The 10,951-nt window shown below is 48.0% G+C and overlaps 1 protein-coding gene across 2 annotated transcripts in view; it reads right to left on the bottom strand.

The window, feature by feature from the left end:
* Nucleotides 1-1,112: 1,112 nt before the first annotated feature.
* Nucleotides 1,113-10,951, bottom strand: part of PRRX1 (paired related homeobox 1) — a 48,489-nt gene continuing 38,650 nt past the window's right edge. The window contains exons 3-5 of one of the 2 annotated variants that reach the window (XM_067300667.1): nucleotides 10,532-10,713; nucleotides 8,865-8,933; nucleotides 5,238-5,321 (exon numbers count right to left, since the gene is read on the bottom strand). In XM_067300667.1, coding sequence (XP_067156768.1) covers nucleotides 8,882-8,933; nucleotides 10,532-10,713 — 234 coding nt within the window. In that variant the 3' untranslated portion in view covers nucleotides 5,238-5,321; nucleotides 8,865-8,881. Of the gene's footprint in view, nucleotides 5,322-8,864; nucleotides 8,934-10,531; nucleotides 10,714-10,951 lie in introns of both variants that reach the window. The other variant, XM_067300666.1, reaches the window with a different exon arrangement.

Genomic DNA, 10,951 nt, shown 5'->3' with positions numbered 1-10,951 from the left:
GTCTCTCCAGGGGTCAGGCAGCTGAACTTTAACGGCCCCTTGCAGTCAGTCCAGTTAATCCTAACACATACTGCCTACAGACAGCCAAGAGCTAGGGGAGAAACAGGAGACCAGTGCAGACACACTCAGGATTCCCAACATTTGGCTCAAATCTGAAAGAATCACTTAGAGGCCACTAAGAAGAATCACCAAAGCCATCCAGACCCACAGCCACACAGCTGGGCCCCAGCACTGCCTCCCACCCACACCATTCGCTCCTGTCCAGATCAGACTCTTCATATATCCACTCACCCACGTAACAGGGCAACCCACCAGCCTCAGCCCTCCTCTAGTTCAGTGAGCAGAGGTGGTAAAACTGCAAAACACCAGGGGGATAAGAATCCCTAAATTTCTCCACCGGACAGTAAATCACAGTAGACACCTGGTCTCCAAAGCGTAACTCACCATCTCCAGCCCAGCCCAGCCCAGCCCAGCCCAGCCCAGCCCAGCTTCCCTCTCTGAGGAAACCCTTTCTCCCAGCTCCATCCCCCCTCCCCCCTCCCCCAATTATTTCTGCTTTTATAGCCTGCTGCACTAATTAGTCATCATTAGCCTCTTAGCCCCTTCTGGTGATCTCTGGTGATCTCCCTTGCTTTGCAGTGGAGCCTCTTCCCTCCTGAGCCTACACCTTTTGCCCCCACCTAGGCGGTGGGACCCAACACTTTTCTGTTCCTAGTTTGTGACTTTCCTTCCCTCTGGCAATCCCTTGCTGTTCACCCCTCCCCACAGCCCACATCAGGATCTCCAACCCTATTTCTCCCTCTTCTCTCTTCAGGAAAAGTCCCCGCACTCCTCCTGCCCCCATGGGGTCTCACCAGCCCTATGCAGTGGAGGGAACCAGGGGCAAAGCCACAGGCAGGACTTGTCTCTTCCTGAAAAATGCCGCTTTTAGGAGAAATCTTTGTTGGTATTTCCTGCCTTATACTCTTTTTGAACCTGTTTCCAGTAGTCCTCAAACCATCCGTGCCAGCCCTGGTTCCCATGTGCCACTCAGCGCTCTGGGATCCTCCCAGCCCCAGCTAGTGTCATAGGGGCAACGTCAGGGCAGCAACACATGACACATATGTGGCAGCTTACAGAAAGGATTGGGGAGACTTCTCCCCCTTTTATTGAAAATGATCATCTCTATTCTAGTGCAAACACTGTACATTTTACATCACAAAGCAAGAGATAATTTACAGGATACACTTCCATCTGGGAATCCCTCCCGTGGCTTCACGCGTCAAGCTCCACCAGCCTCATCAATCATCCATCTTCGTCATGCTCAAAAATCCCTCTTAGAGTGATTCAGCCACCTTCTTTCTGTGTCAAGAAAGAGGGGCTGACAAATCAGTGTTCGTACAGAGCAGGCGAGAGAAATATGCCTCAAGACCATTTTCTCCCCTGAACAGTACCCAAACTTTGTGATAACTAGCGTTACCACGGCAACTTCCTAGGAACTGCGATTGAAAGTCTATTAAAACCCTGGAGAACTCCATGCTTTCAGGATAAGGCCCTTAATTCCCACATATATTTACATGGTTCAATAAAATACAGATTAAACATACATGATCATAATATTTTGCTTTGGCTTGATAGACAACTAGACATTGCCTGTTGGCTGAGGTCATCAGCAATTAAGAAACAAACAACAAAACCCGTCCATTGATTGATCTGGACTCTGTTTAGCAAATACAAGTAAACAAGGCCATATTGACTTGGATGCTCTGGTTTACACCTGGATGTCATTGGGTTAGCCACCTCAAAGGTGATGGAAAGGTCTCATCTGGACTGGAGAAAGCCCAATCAGCTGTGACGGCATCCCTAAAATCAAGCAGCCCAACCCAGGGACCACTCAAGACCTGGCCAAAACTGGAAGTGCAAAAGCTTACACAGCCTTCCCACGGGAGCTGCTCCATGCAAGTCAGTGCAGTTCCTCACAAAAGTAAAATGAGGCAGGTGAACAAGTGTTTTGCACTGACATTTATGTGAGTCCCTCCATGTTTACATCATAGCATGGAGCTAGAGATGGATATGCCCATCCACACATGGATAAGGGGGTACCAAGTGTTTCTAATTTCATGCTTTCTGAACAGTCCCCTTGCTAACTTTAGAAATGGTGCCCTTACACAGACATCCAAGAAGGCTGCTCAAGGTGATTTTTCTGCCTGTGGAAAAGGTGAGCAAAGACTAGGGAAATGCTACAAGCCACCAAAATGCCGAAAGAGTCAGCTGAAACTTTGGAGGTGGACATTCATGTAGCATCAGGCCACTGATACTCCCACTTCCACCATGGGTCCCAGCCTTTCTGTGAAAAGGCAGAGGTATGGAAATCTGCAGGATCTTTGGGAAGTTGTCTGAGCCATCCCCCTGCCCCAAGACCATCCCAACTCACCCAAGTGACAAAAAAATACTTGTGCAAGAGGGTGCTCTACAGAGATGCCTTCACCTGGGCCAGAAGGACAACTGCCCCCAGGCTGCACTGCTAATCCTCCATGCCCAGCAGCCAGGGCAGTGCAGCCTGGCACAGGGCAGCACATTCAGGCTGCTCTTGCTGCTTGAGGTTGGCAAATCACAGATGAGGGTAGCAAGGAACGGAGGGGGAGAGCGTCAGACCAAGGCACTGAATGAGCCAGAGGCAAGACAACCTCTGAGTCCCCACACGCAATGCTCCACTCATCAGCCCAATAAAATACGTGCCCACACTGGCAGTGCCTGTACCGGCTCTTTTCCCTACATTTTTCTGCACTGAAAATTCAGTCCTGTGCATTTGGTAAAACACAAGTTAGGGATCCTGCAGAAATCATGCAGTTGATTAAACATTACATTGCACTGGATTCTTTTTCTTTCTGATCTTGCAGGCATGTTCTTCAATAGTTCCTCTGTTTATGTAGGCACAGAAACCAAGGGTGAATTTCTAAGTGAAGGCTGAGATTTCCAATGTCATCACTTAGCTTCAGAAGCTGGAGACACACTAATCAAGACAGAAACATTTTGGTTTAGAAATGCTAATGCCTTTGGACTACAGAAGGAAAGGCAAAAAAAAGGGGGAGTGTCAAAACAGAACATCACAGATTTCTCAAAATGAAATTCTTGTTCACTCCCAGCTGTTTTTTTTGTTTGCAAACGTAATTTGCAATTTTCAGCTTTTTGTCCTGATCACAATCCTTTTTTCCCTCAGAAATAGCCATGGTACAGAGGAAAAGGAATCCACCAGCAGCATGTGCAATCACCAGCACTAGCACAACTTACACCAGTTCGAGATTTGGGGCTTTTTTTTTCAAGCGTTAGCACAAATTCTTTGGCTGTATTTCCAGTCATATTTTGCAAGTTTAATTTTCGCCTTCACTTTAAAGAGATTTATTTCTCATTTCCTGCAGCACGCTATTTTAAACTATAAAAGCCCACTGTCAGACTTCTCCTACATATGCCCAACACGTCTGCAGCAAACACCAAGACAGAGACCTGTCAGACACTGCAGAAATATTCCTAACGACTGAGCTTCATTCCCCTTCCCTTATCACCCAGCCTGGACCACGGAGTAGCAGTATTATCTTCAGTGGGACTATTTTAGGGCAAAGTCCCTCTATATTTGGGCAGATCTCTTGTACAAGCACTACTTGGCATAAATATGCCCCCAAACTGAAAGAGGCAGGCACCACCAGCAACATGAAAAATCATAATTTCCTTAGGATGCTTGCATGGAAGAAACCCTTTTGGGTTGCATCTCCCCTACTCTTCATAAACAGAAGAAAACTAGGTTCATGGGGTCCAGTTCTTCAGACCCCAGAGGGAGAGTGGGAAGCAACTAGGGAGAGCAAAGGAGGGAAGTTAAGGCGACAAGACAAGTCTCTCCAGGCAGTATAATGGGAGCCAGGCAGGAGAGACAGTCTTTGCGTGGGATGTGCCATACTGAGAAAACACCCTTCCTCAGAGGGAGTAGCAGAGACTTTCCATGGGGACATCTTTGTGTATTCCCAAGAGGCACATGGATCTACCTGGCTGGCAGGTGAGACCCTTGCCTTATTCCATGAAGATGCAAATGCCCATGGGGAAAATCTGCAAAGGAGTGTGGCTCCCTCCACCTCCACTTTTGGGTTTTCCCATGGGAAGACAAGAGCTGGCCATTTCAAGTACTGTCCAAGGCTACTGGGAACAGCTCTGATAAGAGTAAGAGGGCCTGCAGGTGGCATTTCAATGCATGGCTCCAGAAACCTGGATGCAGCACAAACATCCCAAACATTTTCAATGGATTTTATTTTGTTTAATAAAAAACACCAACCAAGCTTGCATGTATATCTTATATATATAAATATATACAGTATATATAAAACAAATGCATCTGGACAACGCCTTTCCCTGTGGCACAAACTGTAAGGCATAGAAAGGAGTGTCCTAACAGTCCTATTCTTGGCACTACAGAGCAAACCCCCCACTACATCCCCCACGCACACTCACACACGCACTTTAGCTTTTCTCTCTTCTTTGGCTTTTCAAGGTGGCAAGGCCGGGAATACTCAAGAAAGCAATGAAGCGCTGCGAAGCCCATGGAGGTCTTCCTCACATATCAGACTGGTCCAGGCAACCTGGGAAGGACGATTCCTTCACGTTGCCCTGACAGGCTTATCGGAGTCTGACAATAACAACTCTGCCTCCATGGCACAAGGGACTCGGGGGGGGGGGGGGGTGATGGGTCGTGTGGATACATCAGAAAGCGGTGATGAAAGAGTTTCTTCTTCGAGGGTGAGCTGGGGCAGGGGGAGGAAGGAGCAAGCTTTGCATCTCAGCGTGATGTACGGTGGGAGGTGACCGCAGACTGAAATTGGCAGCGGTTTCTTTTTGCAGTCCCATACAAAAATGGAAAACAACAAGGGTGAGACTGTCCTTAACTGAAGAAGCTCGTAGTATATTGAGCAGAAGCAATAAACCTGATAATAACAAGAAAAAAAATGGTGGCATTATCCCAAAAGGAAGGAGGAACCTTGACACTCACGAGCGGTTCGGTTTGCTCTCGCTTTGGTCCCAATGTTCAGTTCTGGGTTGGGGGTTGGCTTTTTTCTTCTTTTTTTGTTTTTTTTTTCTTTTTCTTTCAGCACAAACAAATTGCGAAGCAGGACGGGTGCTGTTGTACTTTCTCCTTCTGCGGGGCAGCTGCCTCCAGTCATTAATTGACTGTGGGCACTTGATTCCTCTGTAAACTATATTCCTTTGCCTTCAGTCTCAGGTTGGCAATACTGTTGGCCATGTTCATGCCCTGCGTGGGGCTGGCGTTGGTACACGTGGCGGAGTAGGTGGCCATGGCGCTGTGGGGTGGAGAAAAAGAGAGAAACATCATGTCAGAGGTCAGTCCTTACGCCACGGCAGAGATCAGACCCGCGCCGCTGTGGGGCTGGGCAGCCCTCGTGCTTCAGAGCCTGCGCGACACGTTTCTTACACGAGCAGAGCATTACCACAACTTTTTATTTAACATCCCAGTAAATCTCTCTGCTTCAGCTCACTTACCCGGGTATAGCCAATCTCTAAGTTGGTTTAAATCAATAGGAAAATTTCCATTTCCGATTTTCTAATCCAAAGGGTTTACAATGAGGTCACAGTGCCCAGCTTGCCAACTATAGCATTGTCCTTAAAAGTATTTCCATTGGAAGAAATGTCTTTTTGATGAGGCCAGTTCTTATTTTTATTGTTTGTGAAATCATGTCTCTTCTGAAACACGTTACTTCAAAGAAACACTCTGGGAAAAACCCATTTTAAAAATTGTGAGGCTTCATTGTTTCAGCATTTTGGAATGAAAAGTTCCACATTCTTCCCTCAAAACTTCAGCTGATCATGTAGAACATGCCTTAAAGGCTGAAGGAAAAACACAACATTTTTACTTCCTTCAAAACATGTCTTTATTTGTGAAAAACATTACTTTTGGCAGTGGAGGATGAGCAAAGATGTCAGAATCCTTTCTTGTCCTAACAAAAATTTGCAAATCTGCTTTCCAGCCAGCTAGAACACTTGTTTAACCTGTGTGTCCCAGGCTTCGGTGACAAGTATCCCCTTGCCCACCAAAAAAGCAAACTCTCTGCTATGTTGCCTTTCTTATATGTGGGTCCACAGATCAAAAACGACTGAAAAACACTGAGCGAACTGGAGACATCACCCAGTATGTTTTGGAGGAAACCACAAATGGCCTGGACGAAAGCTCAGGTGTGGTGCTAAACTTGTCAAACCGCCTTTCCGGGTGGCTCATGTCTGGGACTCTGGGAAGGACTCTAGAGAGCTCTCCTCCACCCACAGCGCAAGAAATGAGATAGCTTGCTTTTTTTTTTTTTTTTTCCCCTTCCCTCCAGTGCTGACCTCTATGACTGGAAGAGTCTTTGCAACAGCAAATCTTCCTTGAGGGGTGTGGGCGTTTGCTGCACGCAAAGCTCCAGGCAGTGGGTGTGTTCGCTCGTTCCAAAACGCTAGTGATATCGCTGACTTCATAGGGCTGAGCTGCCCTGCCAGAATTTCAAATGCAGTTCGGCACTGCCTGAATCCTCAATCCTTCAGGAGATCCAGAGACCAGTGATATTACTAGCCCCTGTCCTAGGCCATAGGACTCCTGTTTCTCATTTTAAAATCAGGGAAAAGAATTTCTTGAGGCAGAAACTGTCATGTCTCCATCAGCACCGGTGGAAATATGACAGCCTACACCAATGGAAATGACGGCTTACACCGTAGCACCAGGAGCTCCCCCCAGGAGAGCAAACGTTCAGGACACTTAGAGGCAAGAGTCTCGGACGGGTATTGGAAGGGCATGAAGGACAGACATTAAAATACACACATTAAGATACAGATATATCCTTTAAAATACATATTTATCCTTTTTTTCTTTATTCCTTCAGACAAACCCAAGAAATTTCATTCTCCCAGAAAGCAGAAGCCAGCACGCAGCTACGGCAGCCCCTGAGCGGAGACTGCTGCCTGGAAAGTGGTGCAAAGTGTGCTGCAACGTGTTTCACAACGTGTGTCGCTGGTGGCCACCGGGTGCCCCTTCCTACCTGCTTCCACAGGGTGCATCTCCCCCATGTTTTGTGCAGGAAGAAGGGAGAGAGCCTGAAGGATGCTCCAGTCTATATAAAATAGGAACTTTTGGCCATGGGTGTACATTGTCCCCATCCCTTTGCTCATGTTCGTAAGCGTTGGCTATATTTACAACTACTCCGATATCTCCCTTACTGAGGTTTCCTGCCCATTCTCCCCTTCCCACAAGTTTTTTTTTTTTTTTCTTCCAAAACCCATGCATTACCACTGCCCAAGTCTGGTATAAAACTCCAGGGAGCCTGCTGCTCTTAGCCAGGAAAAGTTGTGGGGAAAATTACTGTTGGACAATGAAAACTCTACTAAATCAAAAATCTACAGAAATGCTGTGTTTTAGCAAGTTATTCCACAAGGAGCAGTGCCCATGCAGGCTGTCTCCAAGCATTGTTACGGCTTGAGGGGTTGGCCCAGAGACTCTCCAGTGTCTAATAAGGGTTGAGATCACCCTGCAGCCCTCTCCACTCAGTTCAGACACAAAAAGAGTCTCTTTCTTCTACTCAGCTGCTTGTTTTCATGAAACACAGAGGAACATCATGTTTTTGAGGCCTAAAATCCTTCTTTCAAATATGGTTTTCAACGGCCCATGGAGTCAGAGGTTGCTAGAGTGGGAAGTGCAGGCTGACAGCACAACTGTGAGCTTTGTTTTCTTAGGAACCTTTACTAAAAAAATGTCTAACAAAAACATTTCAACTTCAAAAAAATAATAGTATCTACTTGGCTATCTATGCGGCACAGATCTGCAAATAGCTTTGGTTGACCTGCGGCTGAATGTATTTGGAGAATAAACACACTGATTGAAAACTTTCCCCCCGATCTAACAATAACAGCAATAGCCACGCAGATCTCAGACGTGGTCTCAGCCCTATCACAGACTAACCGTTAATCAGAGGGTTGTGAGGCAGGTCTGAGGAGATGTGGAGGGAGCAGGGGCCCTGCAAACAGTCTGCAGAGTTATTTATCACCAAGTGTCCAACAACCCTACTCAATTCAAAGCCTAAATGAGTCAGTGAGAACCTGGCCTGAATGTCCATCAACATAAATATGATTGCTAGAGGCCTGGTGGGATTAGAAATAAAGATATTAGTTTTAGTTCTGACCTTGCTACTGAGCTTATCTGCAGCCATGATCAAGTCACTTAACCATCTGCCTCAGTTTACCTGTGTTTTTAACCTCTTGGCTAGAGCAGTAATACAAGACTAGACCACCATTCCTGCAGCTTGGGCTGAAGCCTGGAGAGACATAACGTGTCCAAAGGTCCTAACCACCCCATGTTGCTGAAAACAGCTGCTCCACTCCTCTGCCAATGCCTCTCAACCCCATTGCAGGGGCAGTGGGAGGATGACAGTCCACCCTGGCATATTAGCCAGTGGGAATGGCTTTAAGCTGTGGTAATGGCTTTAAGCTGCAAACGTCTTTGTTGAAATGTCTTGGCTTAAACTCCTTTCCACTAAAGTGCACTTGCGCACACGCGCTGCGCCCTGGGGCACTGGACATGCTCGGGTAAAGGGTGCGTTCCCCCTCGGGAGCCAAGGCTGTGTGTGCCCCTGTGCTGCCTGTTGCTGTCAGCTGTACTGCTCCTAACAGCACGCCAGGACAGGGAAGCCTCTCCACACCAGCAGACAGGCAGAGCCAGTCCTGGGCCCCCACCTCCAGGGGAAAAAACTGTCCCTAAGGTTTTCCCTTCTTTCTCTCCTCGTTCGCATGTCCCAGCCGCCTTGGGCTTCTTGTTGCCCAGAGCAGCCCCAGACAGCCCTTCCCAGTGTGCCCCTGGAAGTTACCTTTGCAGGGTCTTCTCCTAGAAGCCGTTATGAAGCCCCTCGTGTAAACAACATCTTGGGAGGGACGATCTATTTTTAAAAGTGTGAGAGGTAGAAATAAGCCACAAGCGTTCAGTAGGGATCTGGTACTGTGACTAGAGCAGTCTCAGCGGGGTGGGGAAGGAGTTAGTAGCTGCACTTGTCTCCCCTGAACTCGTCACCACCCCGGCTCCTGCCTAGGACACAACACCAAGGAGCAGTTCACAGGGACAAAGCCTTAGCCCTAAAAGGGGGGCTTTGCTAGAAAACAGTTCTCAGGAAAAATCCAAAGGACGAGGGCCATCTCCAAGATCAAATTGGTGGTCATCAAAAGCATCCTTTGCAGTATGTGGAGTGTGTGAACTTAGGACTCTCTTTCTTCTGGAGTTACAGGGTGGAAGAGGATGATCCCACAGAGCTAAAGCAATCAACTATGAGGGAGGCCATGAGTTTGCAGACCTCACTGTGCAAACAAAGTTTGGGGTGAAGGGCCAAAGCAACTGAGGGAGAGAGGTCCCTGGCCTGGTGCAGCTCCTGGTAGACAGTGGGAAGCTGGCTGTGACTGAAACAGCTGAACAGGAAGAAACCCAGTCAGGGTTTCTGAGGTCCTGACCAACAATGAGGCCACTGTGCTAAAAAATACCCACCAACCTCACTTTTAACTGCCCACAAGTCAGCTGGCTTCCCACAAACCAACACATCCTGTGGATCTGCATCCACACCCAGTGCCTGTCAGGTTGTGGATGGGGCAGAGAAGGACAGGGAGGCTTGTGAATTTTATGGACATCCCAGCTCCTTTGAGCAGACTGGGGTTGCAGTATCTGCATTTCTTACCAAGCACTTCTTTACCACCATCCCTTAAGCAATGCTGGCCACAGAAGATGGATGTTGAACCCCAGTCTGCCACCCAGGCACACCTGGTCCTCACTGCTGGCAAACCACAGCACAATGGCACAGCTTGGTCACACACATATCTGTGCTCTAGCAAACAGCACAGAGCTCCCTCTCCAGGATCTCTTCCAAACACTGCCTGGTGGCCAAGTCTCTCAAGGTACTCTGCCATCACCCCCCCTGGATCTGTATCTATGAAAATGTTTATTTCTAGCTTTAAACTGGATTTATCAGGGAAGAAAGTGCAACCCCTTCTGCTTTCATATACTTCTACCTAGTCCTATTTCAATACTTCCTGAACTGCAGAGAGACACCACCACAAAAGCAGCCACAACCTCCTACGGATCCAAGGCCGGGGGAATCACAATGATGGTGTACCAACCCCACCTTGCAAGCTTGGCAGTGAGATCTGGTGCGATAGGATAGGAATAAGGTAAGGAAAGACCAGTGGGGTAATCAGATTGCTGTAAACTCCAGTTGTCCCATGCGAATATAAGCAGCCCATTAGAGTAGTTACAAGCAAATGCATCTCAGAGCCATTTTCAGGCTGCTATATCTTATGCCAGAAAGTCTCCCCTGCCCCAAGCCAGAATGGGGAAGGCACAGACATATCTGAAAGCTTGGGCACAGGAGAGGAACTACAGGTAATCTAGATAGTTGGATGCATTCCCATAGAGGGGACTGTCAGGTCATCCTGAAAGCAGCAGCCAGACAAGGCCCGGGGAAGCTGGCCAGCCCAAGAAGGGCTATTCACTCACCTGTAAGGCGAGGCAGTACCCCAGGAGAGATAGTCGGTGGGTCTTGGAGCTGGGCGAGGTACTATGGGCTGCTCCACAGCGGTCACGTCCCCTGAGTAGGATTTGAGCAGAGAGGCATTCTTGCTGGCCAGCATGGCCCTCTCGTTCCGGCGAAACTTTGCTCTCCGGTTTTGAAACCACACCTGGGATAGGGAGCACACAGACCCGCCAGCCATCACAACAGCTCTGCCGTGACACTTGCCCTTTCACCATATCACTTCAGCCCCACTTGGCAAGACGGGACTCTGCAAAAGCAGGTTGCTATGGCATGTCTGTCATTGAAAACCATAATGACAAGACAACACATATCTCTGCCCTGACAGAGCCCTAGCGCAAGGAACAGACTAAGTGAGGTCCCTGTAGGACTAAGTTAGTGCTCAC

Source organism: Apteryx mantelli, chromosome 8 (assembly GCF_036417845.1).
Source record: "Apteryx mantelli isolate bAptMan1 chromosome 8, bAptMan1.hap1, whole genome shotgun sequence".
NCBI classification, from domain to species: Eukaryota; Metazoa; Chordata; class Aves; order Apterygiformes; family Apterygidae; genus Apteryx; species Apteryx mantelli.
This window is presented reverse-complemented; position numbering and strand designations above follow the sequence as displayed.